This window comes from Citrus sinensis, chromosome 7, assembly GCF_022201045.2.
Source record: "Citrus sinensis cultivar Valencia sweet orange chromosome 7, DVS_A1.0, whole genome shotgun sequence".
Taxonomy (NCBI): Eukaryota; Viridiplantae; Streptophyta; class Magnoliopsida; order Sapindales; family Rutaceae; genus Citrus; species Citrus sinensis.
In genome coordinates this window covers 7,744,949-7,764,122 of record NC_068562.1, presented here as the reverse complement: position 1 = coordinate 7,764,122, position 19,174 = coordinate 7,744,949, and the positions used below count along the sequence as shown (strand labels likewise).

The window sequence follows — 19,174 nt, the reverse complement described above, 5'->3', positions numbered from 1 at the left end:
TGCTAGTATCACTGTGCTCTTTTCTCAAAGTTGTTTGCAACCGGTGAGTGTTTTGTTCTTACCTTATTTCTACATCATTAATTAGGTTTAACATAGCAGCTTGTAGTGCAAGTGGTCCCCCATGTGGCAAAACGATTGTTGCTGGCCGCATTGTGAAAGAAAGCTATGGAGCAGCCAAGCAACAACATACATTTACAGTGAGTCATAAGCCTTATATAATTTGGACTTTGGGAGTTTATTGGAAAGCCATTAATCATAGAAAATCTATGACTATTCTTGCCCTGTCATGTCTTAAATCTGTTCAGTTATCTGGGTTTATGCATTAGGGTAATGATATTTCTTGATTTTGCGGTATGATCATTTCAAGCAAATTTGATGGATGGAATTTCTCTAGTTGGTTCACCTACAATTGAGATAAATTTTCTAGGAGTAAATTTTGAATAGGCAGATGCTGTATTTTAAATTCCGTCAAAATAATTATTGTGATTAAAGTGCTGTTTTTGGCTAATCTTTCAGATAGAGGTACTTTGGAGCAAAGGGGAGAAGCCACTCCCTCCACTTTGTCCTCTCCTAATTAAAGGTCGAAACCTTTATCGTCTGAAGACCTTGAGACCGGTTTGCACAGAGCTGAAGTTTCTTCTTCCTATTATCTGTGGATCCTTAAATATTAACCCAGCTTTGCCCATATTGTTGCTGTCAGAGATGGGAAGACGAAGGGGAGAGACACAAGGTTTTGATGGAGAAGCACTCAAGGGGTTTTATTGCAAGGTCTAATAGAGAAATACGGATCCATGGAAAGGAAAAGAGGAAATTGCTGAAAGCAAATAGGTATAATTTCACATAAAAATGAAGAAACTCAACCATGTTATTTTAAGATGTCCATATATCATGTTATTTTAAGATTTACATGCTTATGTTGTTTGTTCTTCAGGATGTCCATAAATCAGGTTCCAAAAAGTTGCCAGTGTCAAATGAATTTAATTGTAACAGAAAAAGTGGAGATTCTGTCTCAACAACAGCTAGCCTTAAATATGGACTCTAATCAAATGAAGAATGGACCTCAGCAGTTATCAGTTCAACCTCAAAAACCAAGCTTATCAGTCGATCATAGGAAGCTGGCAGCTCAACCTCAGCTTTCTGCTGATTCCAAAAAAGCAGCAAAGCTGCTTTCACAATTGGTAGAGCAGGAATTGGCAGTAATGCAGAATAATTGCCAGACACAGGTTCCTCAAGATCCTATTGTTAAGCTCAGCAGCATTAGGGAGGCTCCAATCAATAGACAGCGATTGAAAAGCATTAACCATCATCCTCCAACATGTCCATCTCAGGAACAAAGCTGCATGAAACAACAGCTCTGCCCATATTATCCTAAGGGAAGATGCTATTTTGGAGACAACTGCAAATTCTTGCACCAACAGAGAGACAATGGTGATCAAAGACGCGAGTACAGGTGGCATCACGGGCTGCCTAGACAGTTTGAAAGGCGTGAAAACTGAATATGCAAAAACATATAGATCGGTTACAATGTTGAATGCTTTGATTTTTGCTCATTGTATGCATTTTGTTCTATTTGGGCCATCCTACAGCAGGCCCAGTTCTTACTGTCTGGACTCTAGACAGTAAGCCCAATGGCAATCAGTTTTCGTGTGAACATGACTGCCTGTTTCAACAAAAGAATGGATATAAAGATTTTTTGTTTTTTTTGTTTTTTTGAAATGGAAATTTTCATTAAAATAAAAGCATTACAAATATTTTAATAAGCACAGAGGTGGAACATGACTCCACTCTCTTGGACCTGACATAGAACCTCCTGCTCGAGCAATAGAGTGAGCAGCAAAATTCGCAGATCGGCGCACAAACGAGAACTGAACTTCTCCTAAAGACTGGGCTTGGGACTGACACTCCTCAATGATAAGGCCAAACCCATTGGGGCTGGAAAAATTTTCAGTTAGAGCTTGAAACACTTGAAGGTTATCCATTTCGATAATGACATTCGGTAACTGCATCCTTTTAACCCAGCTAAGAGCTTCTCTAATACCAAGCGCTTCAGCCTCTCGTGAATCAAAAATGCCCGGAAAACACTCACATCGAGTTGTCACAAATTCACCCCCAGAGTTACGAATGACACAGCCCACACTAAACTTTCCTTGAGCCTTAAAAATGGCAGCATCAACATTGCATTTTAACCAGCCAAAACAAGGCTTCTCCCAACAAACAGCCCCATGATTACCATTTACGACATTAACATCAGCTAAGAATAGTTGTTTCCTTGCACTTTGCCACTGGAATAAAAACCTTCCAGCATAGTTCAGGACTTGCAAGACACTACTGCTTCTTTGGTTCCATAACCGATCATTTCGCTGTATCCATATCCTCCAACAAATCATGGCAGCCAGCTGACAATTCTCCCTACTATATGTTGAGAAAATGAATTCCAACCACTCCAAGAAAGAACTATAATGGCCAAGAGACCCAACAGCAGAGGACATCCAACAAGATTTCGCAAACCCACACTCTAGAAGAGCATGTGTAACTGTCTCACTACATGCATGACACAAAGAACAAGTAGGCATAATATCCACTCTACGTTGAACAAGATTTTCCGCAGTAGGTAAGACATTTTTCGCAGCCCGCCAAAGGAAATTCCTCACCTTTCCTGGAACCTCCAGTTTCCACAATGATTTCCAAATACGAGAAGAAGAGTTGGTATCCTGGTGAGTTAAGTACTTATAGCAGCTACGGACTGAATAAGCGCCACAAGGATCATGTAACCAATACCATACATCCGATTCTCTACGATTACTAAGAGGGATTTGCAATATCAGGTCTTTATCCCTTGAATTAAAAATATCGGCAATAACATCTAGATCCCAACATCTTTGATTTGGCACCATCAAGCTACTCACCTTCGCAACAGCCAGCTCCTCATTTAAAAGAGACGAAGTAAAACCCAAATTGATATCTGGCAGCCAAGGATCTTGTCCAATCAACACATTTTGTCCACTTCCGATTTGAATACGGCTCCCGCTGACAACAACATCTTTCGCAGCTAGAATAGAGCGCCATACAAAGCTTGGATTGTGCCCCAACTTGGCTTCGTTAACAGAAGTTCTCGGATAATAGCGAGCCTTGAGTAATTTAGCAACAAAAGATTCTGGCTTTGTAATGAGTTTCCAGACCTGCTTGCCAAGCATAGATATATTAAAGGTATGCAATTGCTTGAAACCAATTCCTCCAAAATCTTTCGGCTTACATAACTGCTCCCATCTCATCCAAGGTATTCCTCTGCCACCTCCACTTTTGTTACCCCACCAGAAAGAGTTCATCATAACCTCCAGCTCTTTGCATAAGTCAAGCGGTAAAAGGAACACATTCATGGCGTAATTAGGCATGACTTGAGCTACTGTTTTTAGCAAGATCTCTTTCCCCGCTCGAGATAACATTTTGGAGTGCCAGCTGTGCAGTCTCTGTCTGACTTTGTCCCGAATATAAGTAAAGACAGCCTTCTTTTTCCGACCAATATGAGATGGAAGTCCCAAATAAGTTCCATGATCATTTGTAGCAGTGACATCCAGAATTCCACAAATTTGGCTAGCAATACTATCATGCACATTAGCACTAAATGAAATAGAGGATTTTGTGAAATTTACCAATTGACCAGAAGCATCTCCATAATTAGTCAAAATCTGCTTAACAGCAGAAGCTTCAGCTTGATTAGCACGAAAAAACAAGAAGCTGTCATCAGCAAAGAATAAATGTGTAACCTCTGGGGCACTGCGAGCAACCCTAACCCCATGAAGCAAGCCGAGTCTCTCATATCTCTTGATCAAAGAACTGAAACCCTCTGCACATAAAATAAAGAGATACGGAGACAGTGGATCACCTTGTCGGAGACCCCTACTTGGTATAATCAGGCCCACTTCTCTATTTTCACGCAGCACACTGTAACGTACTGTTGTTACACATAGCATGATTAATTTAACCCATCTAGCATCAAAACCCAGCTTTAACATCATATCCTGAAGGAAGCCCCACTCTATTCTATCATATGCTTTGGACATGTCTATTTTTAAAGCAGCGGTACCATGCTTTCCTTGTCTCTTCCTTTTTAAAAAGTGCATGATTTCAGATGAAACAATTATATTATCAGTGATTGCACGGCCAGGAACAAAAGCACTCTGAGCTTCCGAAATTACAGAGTCTAGTACTACTTTCATGCGGTTAGCAAGCATCTTGGAGACTATCTTATAAATCACATTACAGAGAGCAATTGGACGCATATCAGATAACATTTCAGGCCGCTGTTTCTTCGGAATAAGAACTATTGAAGTATCGTTCAACCCCACAGGAAAAGAGCAATCATTGATAAAAGCCAAGCAAGCCGTTATTACATCCTTACCAACAATGTGCCAAAATTTTTGGTAGAATGCAGGATTCATGCCATCTGGACCTGGTGATTTATCCGGGTGCATATCAAACAAAAGCGTCCTTAACTTCAACTTCAGAAAATGGAGCCAAAAGCAAAGAATTTTGCTCAGTTGTAACCTGAGTCTCCACACATCATAGCATATCAGCAGTACCATATCCATTAGACTTAAATAAATTATCAAAATACGCTACAATCTCACTATCAATTTCAGTTGAACTATAAATCCACTGACCTTGACTATTGCGTATGGCTCCAAGTGAATTCCTCTGTTTTCGAGTTGATGATGAGGCATGAAAGTATCGAGTATTTCGATCACCTTCCTTTAGCCATAGAATCTTCGATCTCTGCTTCCAAAAGACCTCATGACTATTAAGCAGCTCATTATATCGGTTTCTTGCTTCAGTAAAAGCATTCAGGCCATCCGCATCTCGACTCCCTCGCAAGGAAGCCATTTGTTGTTGGCATTTCTGCTTTCGATTTCGGAAGTCACGGGTTAAGTGTCCACCCCAAACCAGCAAAGCCGAGCCACAATTCTGAATTTTCCGCTGAATAGAAAGCTCAGCAGAGGCAATCCAACTAGAATTGATCACGTCAGCGCACCCAGCTTCACGCAGCCATAAATTCTCAAAACGAAACCGACTATATCTGTAGTTAAGCGTACACGGGTTTGGATCCAACAAGATTGGCAGATGGTCAGATCCAGAGGCTTCCAAGCTACAAACTTTTGCACGATAAAACTGATGAAGCCAATTATCAGTGGCAAAAGCACGGTCAAGTCTTTCCTCAACCCAATTATCAGTTCCCCGAGACCTTTCCCAGGTGAATTTATACCCCTCCATGCCCAGATCAATCAAGCCACAGTCATTTACAGCCCTGTTGAAACCCCTCAGCTTCCAGCTTGCGTGCTCATGTCTCCCTCGTTTTTCATTAGCAGCCAGCAAGTCATTAAAGTCACCAATACAGACCCACGACAAGGAGGAAACATTAGCTAACGAGCGAAGAAGATTCCAAGATGCCTGACGCCGACTTGATTCAGGATAACCATAAATACCAGTAATTCTCCATCTCCCCAATTCAGCCACTTCAACGTCTGTGTCAATGTGGTTCTGTGAATAGCTAAGAAGATTAACCACGCAAGATGATTTCCATAAGAAAGCAAGCCCACCCCCGCGCCCAATTCGATCCACAACCAGCAGCCCATCAAATCCTATTTTTCCTTTTATTAGCTCTAACTTATTTTTATTACATAATGTTTCAATTAAAAAAATAAAACAAGGCTTTTTACTACGGACCAAATCCACCAGCACTTGAACTGTCTGTGGGTGGCCCAACCCACGGCAGTTCCAACTCAAAATACTCATTGGCCTCGGTGGGCCTGAATAACAGGTCCCACCGCTAGTCCGTTTTTGTCTCCTCAAATTTATCAATCTTTGTCAAAAGCTCATCTCCTTGGCCCATGGTAATGTGTAGCCCGTTTAAAGATCTTCTCCTTTTTAAATCATTAATGATAAGACCATTTTCCATTTCCTCCGCACCTGCCATATCTGCATCCACACTCACAGCTGTCCCACCCGCGGCCTTCTCTTTAAGTTGAATTCCAGTTGGCAGGAGGTTATCAACTACCATATTTAGAGCTAAGTTTCCACCGTTTCCTTCTCCAACAAAAGACTTAGAAGAAGCAACTCCAGATATTGTGGCATTTACCAAATCAAGTGGCATGTCAGCTGCGTGATTCGAGCTCTTTCCTTTATCGGTTTCCATCATCTCCAGTGGACCCTGGCGCAACCATCGTTCGCCGGAATTCATCACAGTTCTCCTTGTTGGCGCCTTCAACCAATGGCCATAGACAGGCACAATCTCACTTTTGGGGGACTCATACAGTTTGGGGCATTGCTGTGCAGTATGCCCAAGCAAACCACAAGTGAAACAAAAAATATTGAGTCTCTCATACTTGAAGTCAACCCAAATCCAATCACCCCCTGCTTTTTTCAGTCTCATCCTGCGCTTCAGAGGCTTCCGAACATCCATTGAAACACGTATGCGCATATAATTACGCCAGACTCCCATCAAGTTATTCTCATCCGAAGCCAAAAACACACCAATATAATTCCCAATGTCTTTCAAAATCTTTTCTGACATAAATCCAATTGGTAAATTATAGATTTGTATCCAGAAGGACGTAGTGAATAATGGAATATTCTGAGGTTGCTCATCTTCCTCCAACCGTTTGACAAGCAAAATATGCTGATCAAAAGTCCATGGCCCCGTTTCCAACACCCTATTAACATCAATTTCGTGGAAAAATTGAAACAGGAATAGTGTTGGTGATAGATCTTTAATACATACTCCTTTGCCAGGACGCCACAACGACGCCATTGTATTTTTCATGGCCACAAAATTTATCACTTTGTCGGTAAGGAATCTACCAACCAAGCAAAATCGGAGATCGAGTTTCCCCTGCCCACTATTTTCCCCCTCATCCCCTGTGACTATCAACCCTCCTTCCTCCTCCACGTCGATGGATATACGAGCATAATCACGAGTGATAGTGGGTTCCATTGCTTCAACGTTTGTAGACATTGTAGGATTTCAACACACAGCAGCCAATATTATGATAAAACTTCCGAGAAAATTAGATAGAACTTGTCCCAAAGACAAGACAAAAACCTAACTTGTCCCAAAGACAAGACAAAAGCTGACTTATCTAGAAACAAATTGTTTATGATTTTTTGTTAAATTTCTAAATTTTGTAAAATAAAAATATTTAAAATCAAACGCTTTATCTATGGTAACTAAAATTAATCTTGATTCTCACTTCATTTTATTTTTGTCCATATATATAGAGAGAGAAGGCAAGTGATGGTACAATCCAAGAAGAGGAAGTAAAAATAATAAAAACATAAGGAATACGGAGCCTGTATCCACCGTGCAAGCCCAAGAAAACAACAAAATTCTGAAAAATGATAGAAGTTGATAAGACTATAATTGTAGGAAACACGTCAAATGACAAATAAGTAATACTAATCCTTTATATGCTTCTTGACTTTGACTCTGCCCCCGACTCACTGTTGTAATCTGCTTCACGATCGACCTTCATCAGTTGAAATTTTTAGTCATTCGGGTTCATTTCTTTACAAAATTCTATTGTTTAAGTTTGATTAATAGTTATTCGAATCGGTATCTTCATTCTCTCTCTTTCAGGAAGTTTTTTTTTTAAATTTTTCTGATGTCGTGATTCGTAAGCATGTTTTGATCATGATGAACTTGCCTGTGAGCTTAAGTACGTGATGCTATATTGGATCATGGTGATCTTACTGATTTTGATAGATGTGAAGCATTATTTAGCTGTTATCATGTGCTAGTGTGTATGTATGTCTGTATGTATCTTAGAAATTGCATGTATAATGGATCATTGACAGATAAGAAAGCGCTTAAATGTTACTTTATTGGATACGGTATATTTCTTGACGGTATGACGAGAACACCGTACACTGAAAATTTACAGAAAGAAAACAATATTTCCGTTATAATTTTAAGCAAGTGTTGTGTGTTATAGAATGATCCTGAGAACCGTTTTTCTTTTTCTTTTTTTGTTTTTTGTTTTTTTTTTTGGGGGGGGGGGGGGGGTGCGGGGCTATGCAATGTTGGCATATGATTTGTTCACTTCCGAAGAGAAGTGTCACCTATTACAGGATTTTCTTGCTATATCCAAATGCTGCTTTAAGTTTCTTGAAATGAATTATTCTGATTTATGCATGCAGTATGTAGCATCTGGGATTGATTTACTTGAAAAGTTGATTAATGTCCACGTTTGCAGGTTTCAAATGGCAGCTGAACCTGTTAATTTGAATGAGTTCCAAGAATTGGCAAGGCTGGCCCTTCCAAAAATGTATTATGATTTCTACGCTGGTGGAGCAGAAGATGAACATACCCTAAAAGAGAATGTGGAAGCCTTTCATAGAATTACGTAAGACAAATGAGTTTCAATGAGTAATCTTAGAACTAGATTCAGAACTTTCAAATGGATTTTTATTATATCTCTCAGGTTTCGGCCAAGAATTCTTGTCGATGTCAGCAGAATAGATTTATCGACTACTATACTTGATTACAAAATCTCGGCTCCCATTATCATTGCTCCAACGGCTTTCCATAAGCTTGCAAACCCTGAAGGTCTTATTCCTTCTTCAAGATGTACATCATGAAGATTTTGTACAAATTCTAACATTAAGTGTTTGTATATATTCCAGGAGAGGTAGCCACAGCCAGAGCAGCAGCTTCATGTAACACCATAATGGTTTTATCCTTCACATCTAGCAGCACCATAGAGGAGGTTGCGGCCAGCTCCAATGCTGTTCGCTTCTATCAATTATATGTAGTTGGCTTGTCTTGGGCTCTTTCTTTTTTCTTTTTCCTTTTTTATTTTTTATTTTCCCCTCCTATTCTTATTAGGAAACTGCTCATTTTTTTGAGCAACAACTATTTTCTTCTTTCTTATAATGTTACTTAAAGGGTTTGAACCACACTATGGCGTCCTTTTTGTGAATAGGTATTCAAGAAACGAGATATAACAGCTACTCTAGTGCAGAGAGCTGAAAGGAATGGTTTTAAGGCTCTTGTCCTAACTGCTGATACTCCAAGACTTGGTAGAAGGGAGGCAGATATAAAGAACAAGTGAATTATCATCTTTTTTATCTTTGGTTCTATATATTCCAAGTACTACCACATATAATTGAATTGAAACTTTGGTTAAAAAACCTTTTAGGATAGTGATATGACACAAATGTTTGTATTGTGACACCAAAAGAAATATATAGTGCCCTTTACCTTTTATTTGGGTACAGTAAACATTGTCTTTTGAATCTCACTCAACAACATCTGCAGAATGATTACACCGCCGTTGAAGAATTTGGAAGGCCTCTTATCAACCAAAGTCAGCTCCGTGAGTGTTACAGTTTCACTTATTTATTTTTTGATATTTCTGGTTCTCAACCGGCATTTACTTTTACTGCTTGTTTAAACTCATAGACTATATCTATAATCCTTTACTTTAACTTAATGGATTACACTTTTTACAGGATACAGGTTCGAATTTTGAAGCTGATGCCAATGAGACCATGGATGCTTCTTTAAGTTGGAAGGTAGAGATAAGTGAAGTCTTTCACCTTTTGTATATCAAGAAAAAATCTGTCCTGGCTGTTTCTTTCCCTTGCTCGGAAAATATATCAAGAAAAAATAAGTGTATATTATTCAGCTACTTAGAACAAATGCTTCTGCAAAGTTTTGAGTTGGCTGTTGATGTCAATACTCTCTGTAAAGTTTTGAGTCTGAAGAATATCATATGCTTCTGCAGGATTTAGAATGGCTAAGATCTATTACAAACTTACCAATTTTGATCAAGGGGATACTTACTCGTGAAGATGGTAAGATCAAAGCTCCATCTGATGATATGAGTATCGCTTTGTTTTGTTTTCCATGTAGCCTTAGACTAAAAGAGGATTCTTTTCCATTTATACACTGTGAGTCTCTAAGCCAGAGGTTCATTTATGCAGTGATTCGGTAGTGTGATTAGAGACTTAGAATTAAAGTTTGTACAATTGGAGATGCCAATCATCCAAATGAAAATATTCTTGTTAAATATCCTCTCCGCACGTCACTATCTATCTCTTTTATGAATTTCATCAGAAATATTTTCATTTTTTTTGTGAGTTCCTAATTGAAGATTTGTTAATTGCTTGGTTTCTAAAATTTTCAGCAATAAAAGCTGTGGAAGTAGGTGTTGCTGGGATTATTGTCTCCAATCACGGAGCTCGACAGTTAGATTATAGTCCTGCCACTATTTCTGCTCTGGAAGAGGTGACTATAAATTTCACACCACTTTTAGCATTCTAAACTGCAGACAATATGATCTAGATTTGTATATAGATCTAAACATACTTCACTTTTACAAGTACGTAAATAATTGTGAGAATTGAATTGATTACAAATATGTGTCAGTTTATTTTGATTAATGTTGATTAGTAGAATGCATTCTAAAACTTTTTTAAGACTGTAAAAGGGAATCCAAACTGACAACATTGCTGCTGCCATTGAATTTAACTTGAAAGGTTGAGAAATATCATATTATTAAGGATTACATAATTCTCCTAATTAATATTCTGAGTTTTAATTTAAGGCATATGAATTAGGAAACAGGAGACGCAAATCTATAGGGTGCTCATAACAATGCTAATGCATATAGTTTTTGCTAGTTTTCTGACGTGTAGACAATGGAACTTGCCGTTTCATGTATTAATGATGGAGATCTTGTAACAATACATTTTTCGATCTAACTAGCTCGATGTAGAAATGACCAGCATTTTGGAATAAGATATGTGTCCACCGACAACTTTGGGTTACACACTAGATTTTAGCAAGGAAATCGTAACCAATACATTTTATACTTGTGAACCCTGAGCTTGCAGGTGGTTCATGCCGTTAAAGGAAGAGTTCCAATTCTTATGGATGGAGGCGTGCGGCGAGGAACAGATGTTTTCAAGGCATTGGCCCTCGGTGCACAAGCTGTACTTGTAAGCTTTTCACAACTTCACCCTTAAGTTTTTTGAATTTCAGTGGTGAGACTCTGGAGCCACCTTTCTTTTCTCTTTTGTTAACAGTTGATTCCAGGGACACAAAGGTAACATAGAAATTTATTTCAGCTGCAGTACTACTTTTGTTCGGGACCTTATTTGATTACTAAACAAATGTATGTCATATGTTACTCCAGATTGGAAGGCCTGTAGTCTACGGCCTTGCTGCAAAAGGGGAAAATGGGGTGAGACGCGTCATCGAAATGCTGAAGGATGAGTTTGAGTTGACCATGGCCCTTACTGGCTGTCCTAGTGTGAAACATATTACCAGGAACCATGTGAGAACTGAGCAGGAGAGAATCCATTCGATGCTGTAATATTATTCTGTTGCAGAAATGTCTAAGGGTGCGTTTGGCACACTCTATTGTATTATGTTGTATTGTATTATTTTAATACAGTTATATTGTATTATTTTGTATTGTATTAGTATTGAATTATAATAATATTGTACAATGTTTGGTATTACGTTATACTGTATTAATTTTTAATTATATCATGTTTGGAGTTATATATTTCATTATATATTAATTTTTTTGGTGATTAATTTACATTATATATTTCAAAACAATATTTCTTAGTACTTAAAAAAAATTAATTATAGAAGTATTAAATTTTAAAATTTTTTACATCATTTTTAATATAAATATAAAAAATATCATAATTTTTCATTAAATATATATTAAACTAATAAATTCTAAACTTTTCAAATAGATTGAGTGATGAATTACAAAACAACTTGTACATATTTTGCTTGTTTTATAAAATAAATGGTAAAATAAATTATAAAACAATAAACACAAATCTGACAGGTCACACATCATCCTTATCTCTTATCTCCCTCTTTTACCATCTCCAAGCTCAATCTCCTTCTGCAATTCTTTTTCGTCCTTCTCTCTTCTGTTCTTCTTCCTTTGTTTTTTTTTTCTTTATTCTCTGATTTCTTTGCATCCTTTATTTATTTATTTATCTTTGTAAAAAAGTCACCACAATCTATATAGATTTATAATTCTTATTCCATCTTCTAAATTCAACAATTCACCACCACAATCTCCACTAACATCTTAACCACTCTCTCTCACATAAACACATCAATAACATTTCAGCACATTCTCATTCCCATTTCAGGAAATAAATGTACCGTTAATTCACGGACATGCCTATCCAATAATTATTGATCTGTTTCCCATATATTTGCATTCATTTTAGATCATAATAAAATAAGCTAAAGATGGAATGGGATGAATCGAAGTCAGGGCCAGCTCAAGAGCTTTTATGGCCTTCAGAGAAAATTTTAATTTAGGCTTTTTTGTATTGTTGGATGTCAAATAAAAATTTGTTAAAAAAATTATTATAATAATAATTGTTAGTAATAAATAGGAAAACAGGTATAATCACGTAAAAAACTAAACTATAATAGAGCTGCTTAATCAATTATAATGGACAATGTTTGTAAGTCTTTAATGCATTAATATAAGATTTTGACTTGTTGACCAGAAAAAAGAAAGATGGCGGCCAATTTATGGCAGCTGCCTTGAGGCGGCTGTGGGAGCAGCAAATGACAAGTACAAAGACGTGGATAATGATGGAGTAATCATTCTCTTAAAAAAAAATTAAAATATCTTATCTGATATATTTTTCTAATTCAGATGGATCATAGTTGACGGAAGCTTTAATAGTGGGGCAGGCCCCCGTTGGACTATCCTAAATACTTAAAATAATTTTAAAAAATTAAAAATTATTTTTAATGTTTGATGAATTTTTTAAAATTATTTTATTTTACAGTAGATTTTAAAAACGTAAGAAATCAGTAATTTTTTAAAATTTGATTTTGTGAATAAATTTTATACTCGATATAATTTCATTTATATCATCATATATATTATAAACATTTAAACTTATCCTTATTATTTAAGAAATAAAATTATTAACTTTAAAGAAATTATTATTATTACTACTCATTATATTAAGATAACAAAATTAAAAAATAAAATATTTATTTTAGTTATTAATTCTTATATATACACAATAAAAAAATATTTTATATACATATTTATAAATATCTAAATAAGATTGCTTCAATATTATGTTTAATTCAGTTATTTATATTCTTACAACAATTTTACAGTAAGATTTACCACATGTGTATAACTGCTTTTAAAATTTAGGCACTTTTAATAATAAATTTTATTAAATATTAAACATTTTCTCTTCATATCTAATTATTTATACAACCAACTAACAACAATTATTTTAAAAGACACAACTCAAATAAATCGAAAAACTTTTTTTTTAATAGTTATTGTTTAGTCTAATGTCAAAAAGATTTCTTCCCCATTCGTGTGGGAGGTTCCAACCCCAAATCACTTATTTGTAATAGGAGAGATTTTACCATTTCAGTTAAATTGCATCCACGAAACAAAAAGTCTATTCTTTCTTTCTTTTTCTTTTTAACATAAGCGGATGGGTAAAGTGCAAATTCATTTTTTTTTGCGTCTTACCTCCCCTAAAATTTCAGTATATAAAAAAAAAACTATTTAAAATCCACTCCACCACCCAAATGAGAGCAACAAAAACCCATTCTAATAGGCAAGTTAATAAATTAAAAAAAAATTAATTAATAGTAAAATCCATTAGCATCTTTCTTAAAGAAGACTAATAATATCTGATGATGAAATATCTAACCGACCAAGTTAGCGAGCTGCAATTGACACTTGAGATTAGCTAATCGATTAGCAACAACATTGGTCTCTCCTCGAAAAATAGGAATGATCTTGAAGTGCATGAAATTCACCACACGATGCAGTAGTTAATTAAATCCAATTCTCGAGATTACAAAATAAGTAACAACAAGAATTGAAGCATAACCTCATGCCATGAATAATTCCAACCTCTAGCAATGGCATTTTCAATAACTAGCAACATGGCATATCACCTCAAAAAAAAAGCTGCCCGAAGACGTCCCAATTATTCCCAAAGCCCCCAAGATAAGTACCAGACCGATCAGAGTTTTTAATTTTAAGAGTTGATATTGAAAAGCCTCATATTCATGCAACTTTTTATAAACACAAATAAAAATGATAGACCAATTATATCGACCCGTGCAACAGTGCACGGACAGTCAAAGTAACAGGAAGGCTTTTTTTATTAAAAAAAAAATTGTTACATCTTACAACCTATTATCTATTATTAGCTTAAGTTTATACGCTTATATAGTGTAATTTGAGATCTACCGAGGAGTTATATATACTTCCAAAAATATTTAGAGAGATACATACACCTTCTATTAATTTGTGTAGGAGAGCATCGATTGAGTCTTGAACAGGTGTCCCCCTATTGCCCCACTAAACCCAGACCTTAATAACTTAAGGTTACATTTGGAAGATATGATTTGATTGAATTAACTTTTAAAATTAAATTGGACAATATTGAAAAGGACTATATTAATTTAATTTAATAAATTTAAATAATTATTTAAATAATATAATATTTTTAAATTATATTGATAATTGTTGACTTTAATATTTAATATTCAATGCTACTACAAAGAAATAGTTTATTATTTTATGTTTAAAATTCAATATTAGTTTAATTAAATTAATGAATAAAATTTTGATATTCTATATAAAACAAAATTATAGGTTAAAAAATTATGAAATTAACTTCTATATTTAATTTTTATTAAAATATTGGGTTAAATGAAAAATAAAATAGTGATAAAGAGGACACAAATTCTTCATTTAATTTTATCTCACCTAAACCTATATAAATATAAATACTAATAATCCCAATTGTTATGAATTAATTTTTATTTATCCTATTAATTCATGACAACCAAACATACCTTAAATTAAATTATTTTATTAATCTCAAAATTTAATGCAACCCCACAATTCATCTAAGCATGATCTAAGAGTGCAAATAAAGTCTAGAAAATTCCACACCATAAAAAATCCACGCCACCTTCTCTCATTAAATACTTCATTATTAACAAATCACACCGCCAGCAGTAACCGCACGTCAAGGTAATGCTGCTGCTTTCTCACGTTAAAGATTTCTATCGATTATATTATAACAACTCCAAATAAAATTTAAACGCATGATGTGATAACTAGATTAAAAAAAGAAAAAGAAATCTTAATCGTGGTAAAGACATGCCGATTTCCAATTTCATGACCCATGAGGTGAAAAATGATACTTTGCCACCTAACCTTATTGTAAGATAAACAAGGTGTTCGATGAATGGATTAACGGTAATTATTTACCGTCTACCTTTTTTTTCGTACTTTTTAAAAATATATAATTTTTAATTTTTAATCCTTTATAGTTTTTTAATACCTCATTTTGTCTCTGGTATTCAAAGAATGATAGAGAAAACACGTCGTTTAAGGGTAAAAAATACATTTTAATATTTAATTAATTAGTTCTAATTAGCAGAGTTATCAGACAATCACTTTATATGTGAAAGTGTCATATTTATTATGTAACAGTGTATTTTTCTATTTTTCTTTTAATATCATGGACAATATGAGTACTAAAAGTCTAGATGATGATGATGATGATTATTATTATTATTACTATTATAATTTTTTTGGGCTTTATAGAGTCATCAACTGAAACATTTAAACTCAAAACCTAAATGGAAAAATGAAATCTACACGAGAGTCTGTTTGAACCGCGCCGTAGCACCACTGCCACTCTACGCTGTTGTTTGAACTTCAAATGACGCATTGGCTCCAATCAAAGATTTAGACGCTTCGACTACACCGCTCACTTAGTGATTCCATTTGCTATGTTTGGCTCTTGAGAAATTGAAGGAGAAGGGAGGAAAATCTGTGAGTGAAAGGCGAGTGAGTTTGAGAGAAAAATTTTACCTTGGGTTTTGCGAAGAGAAGATTTGGTTTGTGGTTGTGGCTGAGATCGTGAAGAAGAAAGTATTTGCTTTCTATTCTAATGCAATGCGGCCTAATTACGACCCCCCTCACGGGTTTAATTTTTGCGGTGTTTGGTGTATTACAATGTGGTCTAATACATAGTTCATTTTTTGCCAAACATAGTATTGTATTAATTTAATACAATACAAGGCTGTAATGAGGAGTAATGCTGGGTGCCAAACACACCCTTATATGTATGAATGAATTAAACCATGAGCAATCATTTAAACTAATTAAATTTGAAGTATTTTTATGGTTTATAAAATTCTTTTGTCGATTGATTTTGTGACTCTGTTTCCTTGCACCATCTAGGACAAGCTAGCAAAAGGCCACGGACCTAAAGTGCCTAATATGCAAATGCATCAAACAAAGTGAAATTTTGGTAAAATTTGGCTCAATGTTTCAGTCTGAATTAGTGGCTTCAACTCCTGCTCCCATATCCAAAATTATGTGAGCATCACAGAAAAATGAAGTTTAGTGGAACCCTTCGTCGAACTTATGTATATTGTATCGAATACAAAAGAGGCCACAGAGGAACAAAAAGCATCCGTTGCTGAATAACATGAAAATAAAAGGACTTACCAGTTGCTACATTAAAATAAATTGTTTTGGTATATTGTACAAAGATAAAAGTTAACAACATATCAATCACCCTTTTGTGCTTCAATCTTCTACCTTCGTTGTGAAAGACAGACATAAAAAGAGCAACGAAAATATTTCTAGTGGCTCGTTCCTGAAACCAAGTGACAGAACAAAGGGTCATGATTCATTAATATCATTTAGAATTAGGCAATCCAGCCACTATTCCCTGATGTCTTGTAATCGGATCTGCCATCATCCTGCAACTGGTAACTTGGAATGATCCATTTCCTTTTCCTTGCAGAGCTTCAATACGTGATTCAAGATTTGGAAATATCAAGGATGATAAGGATTGGAAGTCAATGTCCTGCATTGTCTGCTTTAAAAGCAATGCTAGACTGCATATACAAATTCATTTCTTAAATAGTATGATGCCTCTTGACGAGAACTGAAGAAGAAAAAAAATAACCTGACCTTTGTTTAAAGCATACAATATCATACTATTCGAGGTTTAACAATAGCCCATCCAAAGCGTCTTATCAACTTTCTTCCCTCAACGGCCTTTCGCACCCTTTCTGACTTCAATGCAATCTCCATTTTTTGAAAGTTGTATTACACTATGAGAAACACCTCAAGATTGAAGAATAATGATTATGAAGTAGTAAAGGAGTTCAAACTATAACATAACTATAAGCAAAAGTTTTAAGATAACGTTTTCTTTCTGTTTCAAAGGGGAAGGTTCTGTCTCAGCCCACATCATCTTTGGAGACTTTGAAGTAATTACTCTGCACTGAGATATAATTTTACAATTCTATTGATTAGTTGCTGTGCCTAGTAGCCAGTTCTACATTCTGAAAACCAAGTCCAGGAATGTGATATGTGTGAGTTGAAGAGATTAACTTACCAAATATTTGATATCTTAAATGGGGCACGAGATATAACATTTGATTCCTCTCCAGAATACTTCTCACACCATTCTTCTAGAAAACAAAACCAATAAGATCAAATTATCCAGTGATGTCATCCACAATTTCTAAGTGAATAGAACAATGCATTAAATTAACATCTCTTTTACAAATGCAGGTGGTTGCATATCTATTTTATATACGACAAAAGATTACAGGATCATGACAAACCAAAAACGAATTCTAAAAATCAAACTATGTAAAAACAAGGAGAAGAGTTACCTTTGTGTCTGTTGCAGTTCAACTGCATAAGAAATCTTGATATGAGAGTTCTTTTGCCTCTCTGCTGTTCCCTTTTTATAACAATTTTCCAGCACATGACATGAAATGATCTTCGAATATAGTGTTCAAGGACAGTGGTCATCCGGAAGTGTCTCTAATTTGGGGCAGAATCCAATTGTTAATGAATGAAAACTTGGCATGATTACATAATGATGCCCTCTTCCTCGTTTTATATTTCCACTCTTTCCATACTTTCATTTTCTGAAAAACAAGTCAAGTCAATTTAGAAAAAACAACAAATGGTTTCCCACGACTTTGATCACTTCGCAAAAATTCATTCCCCACCTTTTACAAGTTCTTCATCCTTCGTGTAGTCAGTGACTCAAGGGCTGCCAATTCTCCCAAAAGAGGCAATTGCACTAAGTTCATGCACCAATCTAATGCCATAGACTGCAACTTAGATAACAACATTATTCTCAGGCGAGAAATCCTGTTACCTCTATGGTAAAAAATGTTTAAGGTCTCAAGATTTTGAGGCAACTGTAAGCCCTCAAGACGGTCTTCATCATCCTTATTCTTCCTCCTTTTTTATCATTATTATTGAAACTTATACACACAGCAAGGAGATTTTCCATCTCCGAAAGTTCTGCTTTGCAAATCTCATCCTTATTCACATTTCCCAGCATTTTTTATCGTAAGAGATCCCTAGAAGATGGATCAGGCTTTTCAGACATTCAAGTTTACTAGCCCTTTTATCATCAGTTCCACCACCGACAATGAATTCACTTAGTGTCCAAAAACTAACTGCATCTTTCAATTCCCGTTGGCATGTAGCTAAGTGGAGTCCCAACATTTTCTCCATGCCTCAGCTTGATCAACTTCCCCATCCCTTGAGGCAAATTTCTGAGACTGCTACGCCAACTGAGCTCCAAGGTTTGTAAATTATACAACTTGCACAACATCTCAGGCAATCTTTTATCTTTTTGTTGTTAGACTAGTTAAGGTACCTTAAATGTATTAATCATTTTATTCCTCTGGGAACCACTTCAATCACTTTACACCAAACACTATCATGGACTCAAATCCAGTGTCCTCAGACATGTCAACTAATCAAACACCTCAGACAGAACTATGCCCTTCATGAAATACCCTTCACGCTCAACCACAAGGCTCCGCGGTTTCTTTTGAGTGTAAACTGAAATAGGAAAGAGGTCATCACTTTCAAACATTATCATTAAATTCTAAATTTTTTCATGAGAAGACTCTAAGTGACACTTGTAATCAGAATCCTTGACCTCTGCATTCAAACTATCACTTTCTGTAAGACACTGAGCAAAATCATGCACTATGGAGTGCATCTGGCACCTTATTATTTTACCATCAAACTCATTTCTTTGAAAATCTGGGAATAAAGAGCATGAG

General features: G+C 35.6%; 2 protein-coding genes across 16 annotated transcripts in view; both read left to right on the top strand.

Moving 5' to 3' along the window:
* Positions 1-1,651, top strand: part of LOC102611411 (zinc finger CCCH domain-containing protein 62-like) — a 116,978-nt gene extending 115,327 nt beyond the window's left edge. For all 10 annotated transcript variants that reach the window (XM_052444539.1, XM_052444542.1, XM_052444540.1 and 7 more), the window contains one exon: positions 1,451-1,651. In XM_052444539.1, the coding sequence (XP_052300499.1) occupies positions 1,451-1,496 (46 nt within the window). In that variant the 3' untranslated portion in view covers positions 1,497-1,651. The remainder of the gene's footprint in view (positions 1-1,450) is intronic.
* The window catches only part of LOC127903766 (peroxisomal (S)-2-hydroxyacid oxidase GLO4-like), a 36,205-nt gene extending 24,685 nt beyond the window's left edge, over positions 1-11,520 (top strand). For 3 of the 6 annotated variants that reach the window (XM_052444563.1, XM_052444561.1, XM_052444560.1), the window contains exons 2-11: positions 8,247-8,396; positions 8,475-8,599; positions 8,677-8,801; positions 8,976-9,100; positions 9,311-9,368; positions 9,505-9,567; positions 9,780-9,849; positions 10,182-10,282; positions 10,891-10,995; positions 11,193-11,520. In XM_052444563.1, the coding sequence (XP_052300523.1) occupies positions 8,254-8,396; positions 8,475-8,599; positions 8,677-8,801; positions 8,976-9,100; positions 9,311-9,368; positions 9,505-9,567; positions 9,780-9,849; positions 10,182-10,282; positions 10,891-10,995; positions 11,193-11,372 (1,095 nt within the window). In that variant the 5' untranslated portion in view covers positions 8,247-8,253 and the 3' untranslated portion in view covers positions 11,373-11,520. Of the gene's footprint in view, positions 1-7,354; positions 7,710-8,246; positions 8,397-8,474; positions 8,600-8,676; positions 8,802-8,975; positions 9,101-9,310; positions 9,369-9,504; positions 9,568-9,779; positions 9,850-10,181; positions 10,283-10,890; positions 10,996-11,192 lie in introns of those variants that run through there. The other 3 variants (XM_052444559.1, XM_052444558.1, XM_052444562.1) reach the window with 3 other exon arrangements.
* Positions 11,521-19,174: the final 7,654 nt, after the last annotated feature.